The following is an 18,786-nucleotide window of genomic DNA, read 5'->3' as shown; positions in this document are numbered from 1 at the left end:
CCCCCGCTCTCCCAGCGCCGTAGGACGGCGGAGGAGGGGAGCGGCATGATCGGACATGAGGATGGCAGAAATAGGCGAAAAACCCGCGCAATGGCGACGGGCAGACCTCAATCCCCACAAGCTAAAGCTTCTGCTTTCGCTTGCTTGAATTTTGACATCACTGCTACACTTCTATTTCGCGCTGCTTCGTGAATGCAGTGGTGCATTCACCATTTTAATAAACAAGTGTAACGGGCTAGTTGGTTGGTAGCGCAAAACTACACACAGGGACAGCGCTTATTCGCGCTTCCGAATAAACGCTTAGTTGCAGTCAAGCGCTTGTGTAGTGTCTTTCTTTCTTGCTGTCCCTGTGTGTAGTTTTGCGCTTCTTACGAAGATGGTTCACCATTTTAATTCAGTGCCTAGCGTTGCTAAGCTCGAGGATGCTGGTTCGATTCCCGGTCGTGCAGCCACATTTCGATGGGGGCGAAAAGCTAGAACATCCGCGTACTTAGATTTGGGTGCACGTTAAAGAAACCCCAGGTGGTCCAAATTTCCGGAGCCCTCCACTACGGCTTGCCTCATAACCATGTCGTGGTTTTGGCATGTAAAAGCATAATACAGGGTCCCTTCCTTGTGCATTCGTCCAAGACGACTCGAAGGCGAGAGCCATCTTCTCTTTTTACTTCTCAGTCGTTGTCCTCCGCCGCCTCCCTCCGAAAGCTTTCTGCACCGAACGTAGTATTGCACTGCCTCCAGGAGGCATTGCAAGCTTTTTGCACTTCACCTGGTTTTGCACTGCCTCCGTGATCGGCCCACCTTTGACCAAGCAACGGTGTCGCGTGATGGCGTCATCATGTGACGTCACGTTATGCGACGACATGATGACGCCACAAATTTTGACGATCTGTGACGTCATGGTGGCGTCATATGGTAAGGTCATCACGTGATGATCTATTTGCATCGCTCGTGTTGACGCCGCCGGCGTGGGATGACGATGGACAATTTTCGCGTCTGATGAGACAGCTAAAGCTTTAGCCTTAAATAGTTACTATTATTAGTTGAGCTTCTTCAGCGGTAGTTATTGCGTTGTCGCTCTTAGCGCGTTCCGTATCGTCTCTTTTCGTATATCATACTCCTATCAACTTTTGGTTCGCCGTCTTTCGAGACAGGCGGGTGTCGTGCAATTTTTAATGGTGTCTTATTTTTTTCCTCTCAAGCATTGCTTTTCGTAACAGTTCCGTTATTATCGGTGAATTAGCACCGATTTTTGTTGAAGACATCCATTTCGATAACGATATGGTCGAGCTTCTAGAGGTTAACAATTATGTAATTTCAATATCCCTGAGTGCTTGTGCATACAGCAGCAACGACAGAAATTACATACTCTCGGAATGCCTACGAAACATGCAAATGTGTTTCGTTTTTGATATCTCTAGCACGAGTGCAGGCTACTCGGCAAGCATGTTCACATGTTGGGCGTCTGTTATTTCATTGCGCTTTTTTTTTTTGTCTACATGTGCAGTCTCTCTCTCGGCTGCCTTTTTAGTCTGTATATAGTCCTATTTTTCTAGTCTTTTTAAAGCATTTTTCTCCTCTTAAGGGCAACACACACAGTCTTCAGCTGTATTTTATTTTTAAAGTTTTTCATCTCTTCCATATGAACAGACAGCCGATTTCTTATTGTCTAAGCTGTCCATAAGTTTGCAGCTAATAAGCGTACCCTGTCTTCGCAGGCACACGAGGTGGTCGTCCCCATCTACGCGAACATGCGCGACCGGCGATTGGCGAACCTTGCCAAGGCCACAATCCTGACCACCATCTTCCTATTCGTCATTTACACTCTCATGGGTACATTTGGCTACATGGCCTACGGCTCGCACGTCAAGCCGGACATCATGCAGATGTTCGATGCCTCTAACCCTTGGGTCCTGTTCGGCATCGGCGCCCTCATAGTCAAAATGGTCACCACGTACCCACTGCTCACCTTTTGCGGTCGGTGGGTGCTCAGTTTTCGTTTATTCGTGTATCGTTCACTGCCCGATTTCACCAAAATTTGCACGGAGGAGTTGAAACGTCAAAATTTAACACAAACTTAGAATAACGGAGAGCTGAGCTAGTTGGTACGTGTTCATGTTAAGACTGGGCGAGCACGGACACAAGGATGGTGTCTTGAGTTCTCTTTTGTGTCCGTGTTTGCCCGCCCAGTCCTTTAACATTAACACTAACGTTTCGCGCCGTTTTTTCTTACCTTCGCACCTTTTTCTATTGCGGGTTTTGTTTTCACATTCTCGTGATGGTCCTTGGGGCCCAGCTAATCTGCAATAGTGGCTTTTAAATCACCAGGCCACTCATGACTTCTGGTCAACAAGTTGTCAATGATTGATCGACTAATTGATTGATTGGCCTGGTACTGTTTTACGCCAGGTTCTACCAGGAATTGAAACACGTCATTTCCGTCACGGATGTGACGTCACTCAAAGTGTACGTGTGTATAGTTCAGAAAGTTACGCAATTCACATAGTGTGACGCCTGGTGCGATACTTCGCTTCTGCCACGCAATATTATATCTGTTGACGTGACTCCTCGTCCGACATGACACCTCTGTAGTGTTTTTTTTTTTTCTCGAAGGGGTTTCAAGCAGTTCCGTGGCTCTGCGGTAGAATACTTGAGTGCCATGCAGAACGCCTGGGTTCGATTTCTAGGTCGGGTAACTTAGTAACGTTTTTTTCTTGTTTTATTTGGGCATACCAAATACATGGTTTGCCTGCGAGGTAAGGCAAAAGGAGAGCTTAAACTTCTTGGTTAGGCCTTTACCTTTCTTGAGCAGCAGAGAAAGCGGATTTACAAGCAACAAATAACTAGTAAAATGGGCATGCCATAACTACACACAATACAATTTTGAGTTGCGTTGGCACATAAGTTGCGCTGGCAAAATAATAAAGAATTGAATTAATACGTCACCAATGCAGTAACCTAAACGTCATTATCATTAAATAATGCAGTTATGTTAACATTTGTTCAACACATCTAGATTAGAAAAAAGAAACGTGTTCAGTATTTAATGTTTAAACTTGCGAATTGTTCAATTTGTACGCGACTGCTCCACATCTCTGACTTTCGTTTTGTTCTTTTTTGTGTGTGTGTGTTCTGTCATGCGAGTGTTCGCTAGCCACGTGAAGGGGCCTCCTCCTTGTTTATGGGCTGCTGAGATCGGTTTTCGCCACGGGGCGCCGGGGCACTCCAAGTTTCCTCGAATGCGTGGAATTGGGTCCTCGCCGGCTGCCCAGACCCTCCGACTTCGTGGAACCATTAGTGCGCGCGCGCGCGTGTGTGTGTGTATGCGTGTTTATGTCAACGTGAACGTTTGTGTGCTCGGATCTGTGGCCGTGAAAACGAGAGCGAAAAAGCGCGGGAAGGACGACACGGACAGAGAAGAGCGAGCAGCGAAGAAGAGTCTGCGGAGTGCGAGCGAATTGAACGAGTGTGCGAAGGGCGAGCGAACAGAGCGGTTGTGTGCGATGTTGAGGCGATTGTGCGTGTGCGTTTCGTGTTAGTGTTTTTGCGTTATGTAAGTTTTTAATCAAGTTTTCGTAATTAAAATATAATCAACCTCTTTACCTTTTATTCCAGTGTGTCGAGTGTTTATTGCGTGTAGTGTTTAAATTGCGTTCATGCCTACGTTGTAAACTTTTGCGGCCATCGTTTAGCGTAGCGTTAAATCCTTTGACGCTAACATCCTCAGAAGTGGGATTGGACCAAATGTAGGAAAGGTTAATAAACGAGTGAGAAGCGCTAGCGAGGACTACGATCGCGCCAGTGCGGGGAATGGTGGACTGCCAGTGAAGGTGCGTAAGATCAACCATGCTGGACGGATCGTCGCCGGAGGAGAGCGGTCACCGTGATGACGACGACTGCGCTGGACTCACCAAGCGGGAACTTTTCGACGCTCTGCGCGAGAAGGACCGCTTGTTGGCGGACCTGCTGCGTCGGCTTCCGCAGCCGGAATCGTCGGGGGCTCCACGCCAGGCGGACGTCACCACATTTCAGGTGATGCCTGATTTAAGTAAGAACATTTCAGACTTTGCCGGTGACGGTTGCGCGTCAGCAGCGCGTGACTGGATGGAGGGTCTGCGGCAGACGGCGACGCTTCACCGGTGGCCAACGCCATTTCTGCTCGAAACGGCGAAGGGTCACCTAGTCGGCGCCGCCAAAGATTGGTACCACTCCAGGTCTGCGGAGATTTCTTCGTGGGACGACTTCGAGCGAATTTTCCGGCGGACATTTTATAGCCAGACTCGGGCGGCGGAGCGTTGGAGGCGGATGCAGGAACGTGTGCAGCAGAGAAATGAAAACACGGCTGCGTACTTCCACGCCAAGGTGCGTCTTTGCCGCGAAGCGCACTTGGACTTCTGCGACACGAGGGAGCAGGTGCTGACCGGTCTGCGATCTCGGGAATTATGCACCATGCTCCTCGGGCGGTCGCATGCAGACGAAGACGACCTGCTGCATGACGTGGAGGAATTCGAGCGAATTGACCGGGAGCGACAACAGCGCTTCGGCGGAGTGAGTGAGCGAGGAGCGCCGAGTAATCCACCACGTATGCAGCCTGCACCCAAGACGCCGTTGCATGATACGTTCGGGTACGGCAGCCGGAACAAGCGACCGCCGATGACAAACACAAACGGTGAGCGAAAGTGCTACAATTGCTCGAAATTCGGGCACATTTCGCGAGACTGCCCGGAGGAAAGGCGTGTTGAGAAGTGTTTGAAGTGCGGGAAATTTGGGCATACCCAGAGACATTGCCAAAAAAGTAGCCCCAGAAATGAGACCAACGCGGTCTCGGAAGACAAGATTGGCCCCGGTGCGCTCCTGAAGCATGTTAAGTTCAGTGACAAAACAACTCTGATCGGAATGATTGACACCGGCAGTTCCGGTTGCCTAATGCGCGAGTCGGCGGCAGTGCAGTGCGGAGCGGAAATGCTGGAAGACGCCACCGCTCTTTATGGCTTCGGTAGTCAGGGGGTTCCAGCTGTCCGTGCGATTGGCAGGTGCAGGGCCGATTTAGAGATCGATGGTGTCGTTGGCAAAAAGATTCCGGTGCTTGTTGTGCCAGACGAGGCCCAGTCGGTCGACTTGCTTGTTGGCCGCACGTTTACCGAGCTGCCATACGTGACATATGCCAGGCTTGGCAGCAGCTTGCATTTCTGGCATAGAGACGAGTGCCCATTCTCTCATCTCGAGCCCCTTGTTTCATGCCCGAAAGTGCGTGTGAAGACTGCTGAGGAGACCCCACTGCAGGCCAATGTTGTCAACTGGGTAAGACTGTCGTCGCCGTCTAGCATCACCGGTCCAGTGCTGTTCGATAACTGCGGGCGCGAAATCGTCATTGACATGGAGGGCGGAGAGGTTATTGTGCCAGCATTCACGAGTGGAGAAGAAGATGGGGTCATCCGTAAAGGACAGCGACTTGCGCAAGCGACAGAAGTGGACACCCCAGGTTGCGAGAGAATGGAGGGAAATGATTGCAGAGAGGAGTGCGGCGCGGCTGAGTTAGAGCAGATTCTGGTTACGGAAGCGCGACGGCCGATTATGCGCGAGGAAATTAGAGTGGGACCATCGGTTACGGAGGAAAAACCTCGTGAGCTCGCGTGCCTCAGCGAAATTGGATGCACATCCATCCTCATTATGGACACACAGGAGACACCTGGTAGTACCCCCGTCGATGTTCGGCCCTACCGGACAAATGCAGCGAAGCAAGAAGCTATGCGCGACATCGTCGGAGAATGGGAAAAGGCGGGAATCGGGACTGAGTCGTTCTGCCCGTAACTGTGCCAAGACTCACCCCTACGCGAGTGCACCGTAGCAATGTTGGCGGCCCCTGTGAGAACTTCAGTGCGCGGTGAAGATAGATTTCGTGAGCGAACTGTGACAATTTAAACAAACAGTTTTTTTTTCCCTTTCTGTCGAAGGAAGCGATTCCACTTGTGTATCGGCGTGCGTGTACCTTATTTTACTTTATCATTTTTTTTTCCATTAACGAGGACGTTAATGACTGTCAGGACGACCGAGTGTACGCGACTGCTCCACATCTCTGACTTTCGTTTTGTTCTTTTTTGTGTGTGTGTGTTCTGTCATGCGAGTGTTCGCTAGCCACGTGAAGGGGCCTCCTCCTTGTTTATGGGCTGCTGAGATCGGTTTTCGCCACGGGGCGCCGGGGCACTCCAAGTTTCCTCGAATGCGTGGAATTGGGTCCTCGCCGGCTGCCCAGACCCTCCGACTTCGTGGAACCATTAGTGCGCGCGCGCGCGTGTGTGTGTGTATGCGTGTTTATGTCAACGTGAACGTTTGTGTGCTCGGATCTGTGGCCGTGAAAACGAGAGCGAAAAAGCGCGGGAAGGACGACACGGACAGAGAAGAGCGAGCAGCGAAGAAGAGTCTGCGGAGTGCGAGCGAATTGAACGAGTGTGCGAAGGGCGAGCGAACAGAGCGGTTGTGTGCGATGTTGAGGCGATTGTGCGTGTGCGTTTCGTGTTAGTGTTTTTGCGTTATGTAAGTTTTTAATCAAGTTTTCGTAATTAAAATATAATCAACCTCTTTACCTTTTATTCCAGTGTGTCGAGTGTTTATTGCGTGTAGTGTTTAAATTGCGTTCATGCCTACGTTGTAAACTTTTGCGGCCATCGTTTAGCGTAGCGTTAAATCCTTTGACGCTAACAAATTCGTAGTTACAAATATAACTACTAAAATAGGCATGATGAAAAAATCCGTAAACAGGGGCTGGGTGCTCGAGCCGACGTTTCGACAAGTGGACTTTTCTTCTTCAAGGCTGGAACAGTTCCAACCTTGGAGACAAGTCCACTTGTCGAAACGTCGGCTCGAGCACCCACCCCTTGTTTACGGATTTTTTCATCGGTAGCTTCCATCTTCCCCTTCCTGCCGTTTTTTTTTAAAGTATACATGTCATAACTATACATATCCCGATTTTTCGCGAGTATTTCGGAGCTATCCACGTGCCCTTTTATTGACGTCGCCTCCGGGACGGAAATTGCGTGCTTCAATTCTTGGTGGACCCGGGCATAAAACACTTTGGTGTTAATGGGAAATCTATACACTTTTGCAGGACCTGTCGGAGCTAACGGACGGAATACGCTGTCGAAAATCAGCGGTGGTTATTCTCTAAGTTGTAGTGACATCGATAGCAATATGAATTTCTGACACTTAATTACCGTATAATGTTTCGGTTCAATCGAATAGTCGGCGCAACTGTACGTGTATGACGCAGCGGTGGACTGCACCATATGAAGTTCACCTCATAACTCAGTATGACCTTGCGTGCCTGCCTTTGTGCAGGGGAGCCTTCGACGGTCTGTACGCAGAGCTTACGAAGCTTCCGGCGAAGGAATTCATCGAAGGGGAGCCGCGGAGGCGCATCTTCATCACCACGGGCTGGTTCTTGACTACCGTAGCGCTCGCCACATTCACGTCCAACGTCGGCGTTGTGATCGAGCTGCTGGGCTGCTTGGCAGCTGCCAACATCTTTATTTTTCCAGGTAAGCTCGCACTCGGGACTTGTGGGTCATAATCACTTGCACTCGAAAACAACGTTTGGGGACTCGCGACGAGGCAGTTGGCTCACGGGTCTAGAGTATGCGTGACCCCCCCCCCCCCCTCATCTATTTTATCTATTCTCAGCTTGTCACTAGCTCTCGATTCGTTTAGAGTATGGCACTCCATTATGTCTATATGTGCGCTTTGAAATCGTTCGAGGCATCGCTGTAGCGCGTAGCCACCGCAGGCTGACTTATACCGTTGATAATCGGCAGAAACTACATGGTGCTTTCACGATATAATTGTGACTTGCATTGGAATATGCGCGTGGAGCTCCATGAGGTGGGTTTCAAATGATGCTATGTGATAGTGGGTAAATACAAACCGATTTCATCCTTATGCCTTACTACTTGCGTACACGTGTGCCATGACGAAGCACACAACTGTTATTCCAACGTAATCAAGAAAATTATAATTTGCCTAACTTTTCCATAGGACTGCCACAATCACAGCATAACATACCTCGACGAGTAGAGGAAGAACTTTTACCAACCACTCACGTACGCATGTAGCAACCTTTACTGACACTGACACGCTGAGTAGTAACGTTTACTATTTCATACGTTTCTACAGTATAGAAAACGTTAGCGACACGTACTAAAGTTGACATGGTAATAGTAATTGCTGCAGTTACTAACTTCTGTCATTTCTTTTTTTAAGAGAGCACCGTGCACTGTCGAGAGAGCATCTCCTACGCTCTGCCCTAACGCCAGGTGGTCGCTTGCAGGTCTCTGCCTTATAGGCGTGTTCCACCAGCAAGAGAAATTCGGCCTGAAGCGGCCCATGGCGGTGTTCACCATCGGTGCCGTCATGGTTGTCATCGGCAGCTTCGTCTTCGGCGTGGTCCTGCTCAATACCATTATGCACGACATCACCAAGGGCGGCTCGCATCACTTGCTTTGCACGTGACTGCGACGGCCCCCTCTCGGTGCCTGTGTACATTTTGTATAGAAGTGTGATGAGTGCGCCACCTTTTATTCTTTTTTTACACCTTAAAGATCTGTAACTTAAGTGTCGCATGAACATTGATTTTACTGCGTGATCTTGATTAGCATTGTTTTCTGATCGAGCGCGTGTTTTCTCGTGAGAAATAAATGCGAATTGAGGCCGTTTATTGTTTTTTTTACGCCTTAAAGATCTGTAACTAAGTGTCGCATGAACATTGATCTTACTGCGTGATCTTGGTTAGCATTGTTTTCTGATCGAGTGCGTGTTTTCTCGTGAGAAATAAATGCAATCGCAATTTGTTTACATCGGTTCAGATTACTCGACGTCTTGTGCCTGCTTTATCATGACTTCTCTGTAGCACGCCCAGTTACGTAACCCCCAATCACCCGTTCGTACATAAGATACGTAAAACGTTTACGACGCCCCCGTTGCTGTTAGTTAAGTATTAATGACACAGATATGATGACATTCAAAAACTCACAGGGTTCATCATGCGTTCACCTAAGACTACTCGAAGGCGAAAGCCATCTTCTTTTTCTTATCAGTCGATGTATTGATCCTCCGTCGCCCAGCTCCGAAAGCTTTCCGAACCTCACCTGGTTTTGCACTGCCTTCATGATCGGTCCACCTTTGACCAAGCGTGACCAAGCGACGACGGCATGCGATTACGTCATTATGTGACGTCATGAAGACTCCACCAATTTTGGTTATCTATGACTTCGTGATGACGTCATATGGTGAAGTCATCACGTGTTGATTTTTTTTTTTTGTGCATCACTCGTGTTGCCAACGCCGATGGTCAATTCTCGCGTTTGATGAGGCATCTAAGGCTTTCGCCTTAATAATAAGTGTTTGGGTTTTACGTCCTAAAGCCACGATATGACTACGAGAGACGCCGTAGTAGAGGGCTCCGGAAATTTTGACAATCTGGTAATCTTTAACGTGCAGCTAAATTTAAGTACGAGCGCCTCCAGCATTTCGCTTCCGTCGAAATGCGGTCGCCACGGCCGGGATTCGATTCCGCGACCTTTGGGTCGGCAGTCGAGCACCACCGCTTACGAAAGCACGTGTGGTGCTTTCGCAAACACCACTCGCGCGAAACTCTGCTTCTGTCTTTTACACATGATGCTATCTTAGCACTAAATGACAAAATACCGGTTGACTGCACGAGAATACACACGCATACACGCAGAATATCAAGTTGCACCCAGAGGCTTGTCGTTTTTGAAACCGAAACTGACACTGGTCGGTAATGAGGAGCCTATAGACCAGAACACAGCGAATTTCATGCGCATCGCCATATTTGCATCGCGCGTCGCGCCATCTATCGCACACGCGACGAAACATGCGCGGGCTGCCACGCCAGCAGACGCTATACAGAGCAAACGTGAAACTTCCGAAACTCAGCCCGTCGGAGAGAGTGTTTCGCGTCTTTTCTAGCCTGGACATTTTCGCTGATTTTATTGGAACATCAAGAACATCTTCCTCATGCAAGTCCACAATGTGCTGAGTGGGCTGCGGAAGCAAACCTTGTCAGATACGTACGCTGTTACATTTATAAAAAAACGTTCTCGTTGTATTACGCGTGGATCGTAATTGCAGTACAGCTCGCGAAAGAGTGAAACGATGTTTTGTTGCCCTATATTAAAAGTTGTGCACAAAGTTTTGTGAAAGCTGATCATTTCAGCATGCATCGCGTAATAAGTAGAGTACGCTTTACGTGTAGTTTCGCGGAACGTAATTTTTGTTTCACGGGCGCTCTTACAGTAATGCGTCTTGCTCACAAAAGCGTGCTATCAGAGAGTATAACCTGAAGTATCGTTCAGCGATCCCTTTTGGAAGCTACCTGCGCTATTTTATTCTTGTAACGATGGTGCGCTTTACAAGCGAAACTGTGCTACTCTTAGTTAAGCCGGTTAGCTACGCCTGCGACGTAAAGGACACTGGCGCGAGTACTGTTTACTTACGTGCCACTATATGTATTATGTGCAGTTGGATGCCTCGTGTCCAAATAAATTTGGGGACATCAAACACTGAAATGAAAGCACGAAATTCTGGCCAGCTGTTGAGGAGCACCGTGCCATTTATTACGTTTTGAAGACGAAATCTCGAAGGCGTGGTTGCCATCAAAAGCACTAAAGCTTAATACTACGTTGAAAGTGGCAAAGCATGCTGATTGCTTGTGCTTGAAAGCACTACCTTGCACTACCCCCACACAAAGCTCGCGCCTGCCTTCAACCCAGCTGCGTGTTACGCAAATTAGGTTCGCAAAATGAAATAGGTGATAGGTGGGCATCACACTGCAGAATACACGCTGTTAGTGTACTTACTCGCGCATTTTCACTCGGCTCCTAGTTTTTTTTACTTGAATCACAGTTATCCACTTGCGGCGAAGCTGAAAACACCGCACCGGCACTACTTCCGTGGCGCGTCGTAATCGTCGCAGACAAGGCTAATATCCTCTTGTTGCGCAGCTTGTTTTGGCATCCAGAGACGACGCAGTAGTGCCCAGACGAGCTCTTATACGCTGAAACGGCGTGAACGGGTACTTTTTTTCGCACTTTAAAGCCTCAGAACTGCAGCTTGCCCTGTTTACTCGGTGCAGCCCGCGCGCGCCTTGGCAGCCCCGGTCAGCCCGGCGTCTGGGTGCGAGAGTATCCGCTCGGCTCGCCAGCAGCCTGGGTGCGAGACAGGCGTGCTCTGGTGTGCGTTGAAGCAAACGTTGTGCAGTTGGTGCAGTGTTGACTAACAGGCCCCCAGCAACACATTGCAGCAAAAAAGCGCGAGGCCAAAGTCTTTGTGTCAGTACCCCTTTAATGAAATCTACTCATTCTCTCCAGATCTGGTAACAAGAACAACAATTTTCTATCTGTCGCTGTTTAATAAAATTTTCTTCAATAAAGTACTTCGAGAGGAATTAACATCCGAACCTGCTTACTTTTCATCACGTGTTGATCACCCCAATAAAGTTGTCATCCTTTTCTTCACGAGGTGGGATTCGAACCCGCGTACCCTCGATCCGAAGGCTAGCGTCCTAGAACCACTCAGCTATCCAGGAACGCTAGCCGAGCTTAGCTATAGCCTTGTATGGCGGCGAGGACATACCGTGGCGCCGTCTACCGGAATCTCTCTGTGACGTATAAAACGACATCACGTGGTACCGAGTGCGTAGTGTTCGACCACGGCAGTGTTCAGCCATGGTTTTTCTTGTTTTGCAAGCGTTGAATGCACTTGTATTAGCTGTGAAGCAATCAGTGTGTTTGCCAGCAAAGGTTTTTCGTGAGCCAACGCGCTGTCATCGTCGCGTCGTGCATTCTCGACGGAGCGAGTGCGCGCGGAGCCATGGACACCGAACGTGAAGACGCCACTGTTGTAAAAGGTGAGTTATGTAATTTACCTAATAAACTAACTCGAAGCATCCTCGCATCTCGTGTACATTTATGTTTACTGAGGCAAGCGCGATATCGCGCACCTATCTCTTGCTTTTGCGTGGAAGGTGCGCGGCCGAGAGGTACCGTTTCGATCGGCGCGCACTGCCGCGCACAATTCACGGCAACGCCTCACCCTAGTTTTCAGCGCGTAATTAAATGGCCGAATGAAACCGATGCTTCAGCATTGGTTATTACGTTCGCGAGATCTTTCGTAAAGGTAGCCATAAGTTATTTTGCCGCAATAAAAAAGCCCAGAAGGCAGGCGTATCACAGAAGTATGTACCAAGAAAAGTTATTGACTTGCCATAAAGGTAAATATCTATCCAAGTAGGTTGCATGAACGTTCCATAGCATCAGCATTTTTACAACGGATAAAAGTAACTCCGATTTGTATATACGCTGTCGTAAATTGTAATTTTATCTGTTTTTGGCTCTGATCCTGCAAATTGCATCACATTTGTGTTTTTATCTTATCTCCAGCTCCCGGTTCCGGCGACGCTCGGTGTGTTTTGGACGATCCAAGAGCCAGACAGGAAGGTTTTGCGACGGCACTGCTTCGGGACAGGCCCGTAACTAGGGGGGGGGGTTGAGGGGGTTCTGACCCCCCCCGAAATTTTTTTGATGCTTTAACTTTTCGGGTGATACTAAAATATTTACACGCCTTCACAGCGACCCCCAGTTGCCAAAGTTACACTGCAACTTTCCTGGCATTGCTTCCCTCTTCTTCCTTTCTTCAAACCTACCAGAACACCTCAGCGCTCCCTCCCCCGCACGCGCACCTGCCCTATTTGTACAGCTTTGCACTTCGCCCTCGCGTTCCTTCGAGTCTTTTCTTTTTCGTCTTTCACCCCGTAGCAGCTCCTTTATTGATTCCAGATGCTTTCCTTGTGCATTGCCGCTGGAGAAGTTATCCGTCTGTGCGGACCGCACGTGTCGGCTTTGGGTTTCTACGAAAAGCGCGTCTCCTTCTGTGAAAGTAAACAGTTCGACAGCAACGGCAACACCAACACGACGTGCGCAAATTTGCCAGGGGAACGAAACCCCTAAGCGGAAAAACTCAGCGGCGCATTCCGAGGACGCAGGCTGCAGGGTAAACTTTTCTCAAACTGTAGTCTTCGCCACCGAAACGAATCATCGAAGATGACATCTACTGAAAGACTGGCATATCCGAGCAACTTCGAACAACCTTAACCACACGCAAGGAAATCTACCTCTTCTGTACACACAAGGTATATGCGCCTCCCTACAAAGCACACAAAGCGAGGATACAGCCGGCACACAATCCGGCACCAGCGGTCAACTTTCACAGGAGAGAAAAAACGCCGCCAAGCTGGGCTGCGCGCGGGAGTACAGAGGCTGACGTCACAGCCTACAAAGTGCATTTTTGGGGGGTCACGGCTATTTAATTAGCGCAGCCCAGAGAGAATTATGCAGGCGCCCAGGGAGCCGTCTGTGAAAAGGTGACTTTTTCACAGGAACGGAGCAACACCTGCTTTCTGGACTGTACCACGGGAGTGCAAATGTCTCGGCAGTGCATTCTTGGGGGGTTCACGTATATTAAGGGGAGTATGGAGTGCCCATGGAGTCTTCTGTGAAAAGGTCTTTAAGTAGCGTTAATCCAGTTTGCTGCAGCGGGAGTACAATAATGGTCCTGCATGCACACCAGCTGTAGCGGCGTTCAGAAAACACATGCGCCACGCGGGAGCCGGCGCGTTCATCACACTTCTACATTCTAGCCACTGTAAAGTGGATAAGAGAGGAAGAAAACATCGCCCGCCGTTCACGCCAGGCAGTCGAAGCAGTCGCAAACGTCTTTTTGGAGCCACTGGCCACTTCTGTGTGCGTGCACAGGATTGCGGCAGCAAAATGAAAAGACACTCTGCAACAACGAAGCAAAGGAGTCTTGCGTCTTACTTCAAGAAAGTTCGAACCGATGAAGCGGACGGAGAAGAACCGCCTCCTTCGAAGGATAAAACTTCGCCCTCCTCAGCACTGGTGGAAAGCCAAGCGCGTCGGAACTTCTGTAGCGACTCAGGAGAATGCACCGGTTTATGTGAATCACCTGAGAACGAACACAAGCAGGACACCCATGCGCCGCCGGAAAATGATGGTGGCCGCAGTGCAACTCCAAGTGACCTTTGTTCTACAGTCAACGCTGGGCAAAGTGACGCCTTTACCACTGGGCAATGCCCAAGGAAGGTGAGTGGCATGGCACCTACACATTCTGGTTCGCCTCCCCTCTGTGCGACGAGTGCGAATATTTTGGACTTGGGACTGTTTGTCTCGAAAAGCAATAATGTAAATGATCCAGAGACGACGGAGAAGCTGCTGCTCAATCCGTGGACCCCTCCGGCTAACTATGATTATCCAGCCACAGGGAAAAGGAATCTGAAGTTCCAACCTCACTGGGTAGATCGTTACCTATGGCTTGTTTATTCAGAGAAGCTTCAAGGAGCATTATGCAAATATTGCGTAGTCTTCGCAAGCGAGTGTGCAGGAAAAGGGGAGCACCAGCGCTTGGGCTGTTTTGTAACTAAGGAGTTCACCAATTACAAGAAAGCCATGGACGCCTTTAAGAGCCACGCATCCAGCAGTTATCACGCCATGTCAACAACGCTATCGGAGAACTTTTTAGCAGTCCGGTCCCGCTCACAGCATGACATCTTAACACAACTTGACCACGGTCTTAAAAAGCAGGCGGAAGAAAACCGCAAGAACTTGCTGCCAATAATAGAAACAATCCTTTTCTGTGGCAGGCAAGAAGTACCGCTTCGCGGCACAGACGACTCTGGTCCGATAAATATGTCTGAAGTGCTGCCATTGAAAAATGATGGAAATTTCCGCGCACTGCTTAGGATGAGAGCAAAATGTGGAGATGCCGCCTTGAGAGCTCACATGGAAACATCTCCGGCGAATGCGCTGTACACGAGCCCAAAAATTCAAAATGAGTTGATCACCCTCTGTGGAAAAATCATACAAAGAAAGATAGTTGAAAACGTCAACTCAGGTTCGTGTTTTTCAGTTCTAGCTGACGAGGCCACTGATATATCTCGCACCGCCCACATTTCCCTATGTGTAAGGTACGTTGGACACGACACGTCGGGAGTGCCCATACTTAAAGAAGATTTTGTAGATTTCGTTCCCGTGTACGATCTCACTGGCAAGGCGCTGGCGAGCACAATCCTGAACAGCCTTAGAGGTCATGGCTTTGACCTGAACCTACTTTGCGGGCAAGGATACGACGGCGCGGCATCAATGAGCGGCCACCTTAACGGTGTTCAAGCCTTCATTCGTCAAACAGCGCCCAAAGCGTTGTACGTGCATTGTAGCGCCCACTCGTTGAACCTTGCTCTGCTTCACGCATGCAAACTCCCCAGCATCCGCAACTGTTTGGGAACTGTATCCTCAACCTGTACGTTTGTGAGAGCTTCGCCACAGAGGACGAACCAACTGCGAGACAAAGTAGAAGATTTAACACAAGAAAAAAGAAAATCAGTTCTCTCCTTTTGCCAAACAAGGTGGGTAGAGAGTCACGATGCACTTCAGCGTTTCCTTGAACTGTACGTGCCTATTGTACAATTCCTCGAATATTTGGAAGAAGAGGCCGCGTCATCTGATACTTCATCAAAAGCTTCTCAACTGCTCAATGCCATTACGAAGCCCGAGTTTGTCGTTTCGCTTCAGATCTGTAGCGACCTCTTCTCTTTGACACTGCCACTTTGCAAGTTTCTTCAAAAAATTGACTGTGACTTGGCTCAAGCGTGCGATCACGTAAAGAATGTTATAGACGTTCTTTCCACAAAAAGGGCTAGTGCGGAAACGGAATTTAATAAGATTTTTCTGAAGTCGCTCTCTTTGCTGAAGATCACAAATGTTGAGATGGCCCTACCACGCATCACTGGAAGGCAGATGCAAAGAAGCAACGTACCTTCTGCTACTCCCGAAGAGTACTACCGGAGGAATGTGTATTTGCCTTTGCTGGCTGACTTCGAAAATCAATTAAGAGACCGGTTCGATGCCCATAAGAAGGTCGTGGTTGGCCTTAACATGCTGCTGCCGAAATTCTGCGCATCGGCTAGCCTTTCTGATATTGATGATGCAGTGCAGTTTTACCTTGGCGACATTCCTTCCGCTAATGTCATCGAAGCAGAGTTCACACTGTGGGTGAACAAATGCTGCCAGATCGAAGAAAAGAATCGCCCAGCTTGTGCTTTACAGGCCTTAGAGATGTGCAACCGCGACTTTTTTCCGAACATCCACAGCCTACTTTCTATCCTGGCGACTTTACCCGTGTCGACGTCGACCCCGGAACGGACTTTTTCCACACTGAGAAGGCTGAAGAGCTACCTTCGAAATCATATGAACAACGACAGATTGACCGGACTAGCACTGCTCAGCATCCATCGAGAACTTCAAGTGACCCCAGAACAAGTCCTCACAGAATTTTGCAAGTTGCCGAGAAGGAAAAACTTCCTCGTTTAAACTTCCCTCTATGTTTGAAGAGTCGATTAAAAGCTAAACCCAGCTAGCCCAAGCTTCAACCCTTCTATTCTTTCGCAATTACGAGGAAACTATCCAGCAAGCAGAATGTGCGAACGGTAACAAGAAGATCGGAATGTCGGGCGACTTGTTTGTTTGCTTGCATACATACTGTCACGGACTGCCATTTTTGCGACCCGGCGTAACGGCAAATTAACGGGCGCCGCACTCCCCCGCTGACCGGTGGAACCGTTCGCTCATGAAAAGACTGGTCTTTAGTGCAGGGAAGTACTGAATGGGGTGTTCTTCTTCAAACGTTAGTCGCCGATGTTTGATCCTTTGTACCTACGGCGGCGTCGGCAGGGTCGTCAAAGGCCGCGATGCACCCCGAACCAGCTGTAGACTGCAAGACGCACCGGCTGAAACCAAGGAAACTGACCATTCCCACGGGCAAAACTGCTTGTGGACAAGCCGTATGAGAGAACCCCAACAGGTTGTCACTCTCGCTCAGTTGAGGACCCTCTCCTAATTAAAAAGGGACGCGGTCAATATATTTTTAGGGTGGACTTTCTAACAATGAAACGTGCATGATTGGACCCATCTAGAGGTCTCTTTTCCCCCAGGACGAGAATGAGGGGACACGGAGGTCGATTTAAGCGCAGGATTTCGCCTTGCTAAGCAGTCTAGTTGCTGACCAACATGGTGTAGAAGGAGATCAAGAAGTATCCCTTAAGTGGTTGTGGCTCCGTATCGGCTGGCCACCTAAACTTAGCCATTCGTCTAGTTGTGACGCGAAATTAACGTCTGTAACGTAGGCATCGGTACTTGAATCTCGAGTAAGTTCAACCTGCCCGAGATCGGCTTCAAGCACTATAGCCTACCGGAAACACCAGCGCTGCAACACCGCCGACATCGCAGTTGTGCCAGAACTCTCTCTGACTTCTTGCATCCGATCGTCGTGGACTCGAAGCTGCCGGTCATCACAGGTATCCCTTCACCTGCTTATACCTTCGGACTTTCTCATCTGTAGTTTTATTGTTGGTTAGTTTTGTGTAGTTTGTAATACTTCTCTCTTGTAAGCTGATTTATTGATTTTATATGTATTTTGTTAGTTGGTATTAAGTGTTGTACTAGATTCCTCGTGCTGCAATATCACTAGAGTTTTGTTTTTCCCCACACACGTCTCTGATCTCTTCACTGTCTCTGCTTACGTACGGAACGACCTAACCTGCTGCCATTCCCGTCGCCGACTTCGCGCTGGCGACGCTAGAGTGGCAGCTTGTAACACATACATACCGTTTTTGTACCGTGGTTACATTGTGTTACTTCATCAGGAGCCGTTGGTCGCGGTGTCCCCGGCTTTGGTGGTGCTATTGTCCAAACTTATTTCTTGCTTTAACCAGAATTTGAGGTTGACATACCAATTTCTTTATTTTGGGTACAAATAATTGAAAAGTACCATCGAATTATTACAAGTAAGCGATGTACTTGATTTATTCACAAAAATAAGCCAGTATAAATCTTAAAAAATGGCAGCCGTTCTACACGCAAACCCCCCCCGAAAAAAATTCCTGGGTACGGCCCTGCTTCGGGAACCAGGTACCGTCTTTTCCAGCCTGGCGTGAATAAACGTCGTAAATTCCTACGTGTACAATCACGGGAAGTCTCACGTAGTACTTACCGAACATTTTAGCTCCAGCGCAGTACACAAAATCTTCGCGAAAGTGCTTGCTACACACGCGATAATGGATGCTGGGTTGCTTCCTCATTCTAAGCTTTATCAACCACGCATCTCGCTGCTTCTTGGTTTTTGGGGTATGCGTGGAAACTCACACCGGGCTCGGTCGAATACGTTCGGCACTGCGGCACAGAGCAATAATAGACCATGCTGAAGAAAAAAAACAAAGCTTCAACCTCGGGCATGAGATGCAGCGAGCAGCGTTGGCAAAGCTTTCGGCGCCAAAGGAGAGTCACGTGATGGCGTTATTCACGTCATAGCGATAGCAGCGCCGGTCTCTCCTGTGGTGGCCCTCGAGGCCAATAGTGTAACAAGGGGGTGGGAAAGGAAAGTGAGCGTGCGGAGGAGAGATGTGATGGTGAGGAGGGGGGGTAAGGAGGAGGGGAGAGAGTATAGCGTAGCACAGAAACAATGAGAAAGCGAGAAATGAGAGAAAGAAATGCAGAAAGAAAAATACAGAGAACATCAACGAAAGAGAGGGGAGAAAAAGATAGAATGAGGAAGCAAGCATCGCGTCGTCTAGCGACCAGATACCGCACCACCTGGCCAAGCCGCGCATGCGCAGTAGCTAAGCCACGCCCGCCGTGTCGGTCGACGGGG

General features: G+C 49.0%; 2 protein-coding genes across 2 annotated transcripts in view; both read left to right on the top strand.

Annotated features, from left to right (window-relative positions):
* The window catches only part of LOC119376879 (putative sodium-coupled neutral amino acid transporter 7), a 47,939-nt gene extending 39,251 nt beyond the window's left edge, over positions 1 to 8,688 (top strand). The window contains exons 7-9 of the mRNA XM_037646559.2: positions 1,716 to 1,978; positions 7,333 to 7,532; positions 8,318 to 8,688. Of these exons, the coding sequence (XP_037502487.1) occupies positions 1,716 to 1,978; positions 7,333 to 7,532; positions 8,318 to 8,499 (645 nt within the window). The 3' untranslated portion in view covers positions 8,500 to 8,688. The remainder of the gene's footprint in view (positions 1 to 1,715; positions 1,979 to 7,332; positions 7,533 to 8,317) is intronic.
* On the top strand, positions 3,090 to 6,465 carry LOC125756413 (uncharacterized). Its single transcript, XM_049411178.1, has one exon. It carries the CDS (start codon positions 3,844 to 3,846, stop codon positions 5,806 to 5,808), a length of 1,965 nt encoding a protein of 654 aa, XP_049267135.1. The 5' UTR covers positions 3,090 to 3,843; the 3' UTR covers positions 5,809 to 6,465.
* Positions 8,689 to 18,786: the final 10,098 nt, after the last annotated feature.

The sequence above is a fragment of the Rhipicephalus sanguineus genome, chromosome 1 (assembly GCF_013339695.2).
Source record: "Rhipicephalus sanguineus isolate Rsan-2018 chromosome 1, BIME_Rsan_1.4, whole genome shotgun sequence".
Taxonomy (NCBI): domain Eukaryota; kingdom Metazoa; phylum Arthropoda; class Arachnida; order Ixodida; family Ixodidae; genus Rhipicephalus; species Rhipicephalus sanguineus.
This window is presented reverse-complemented; position numbering and strand designations above follow the sequence as displayed.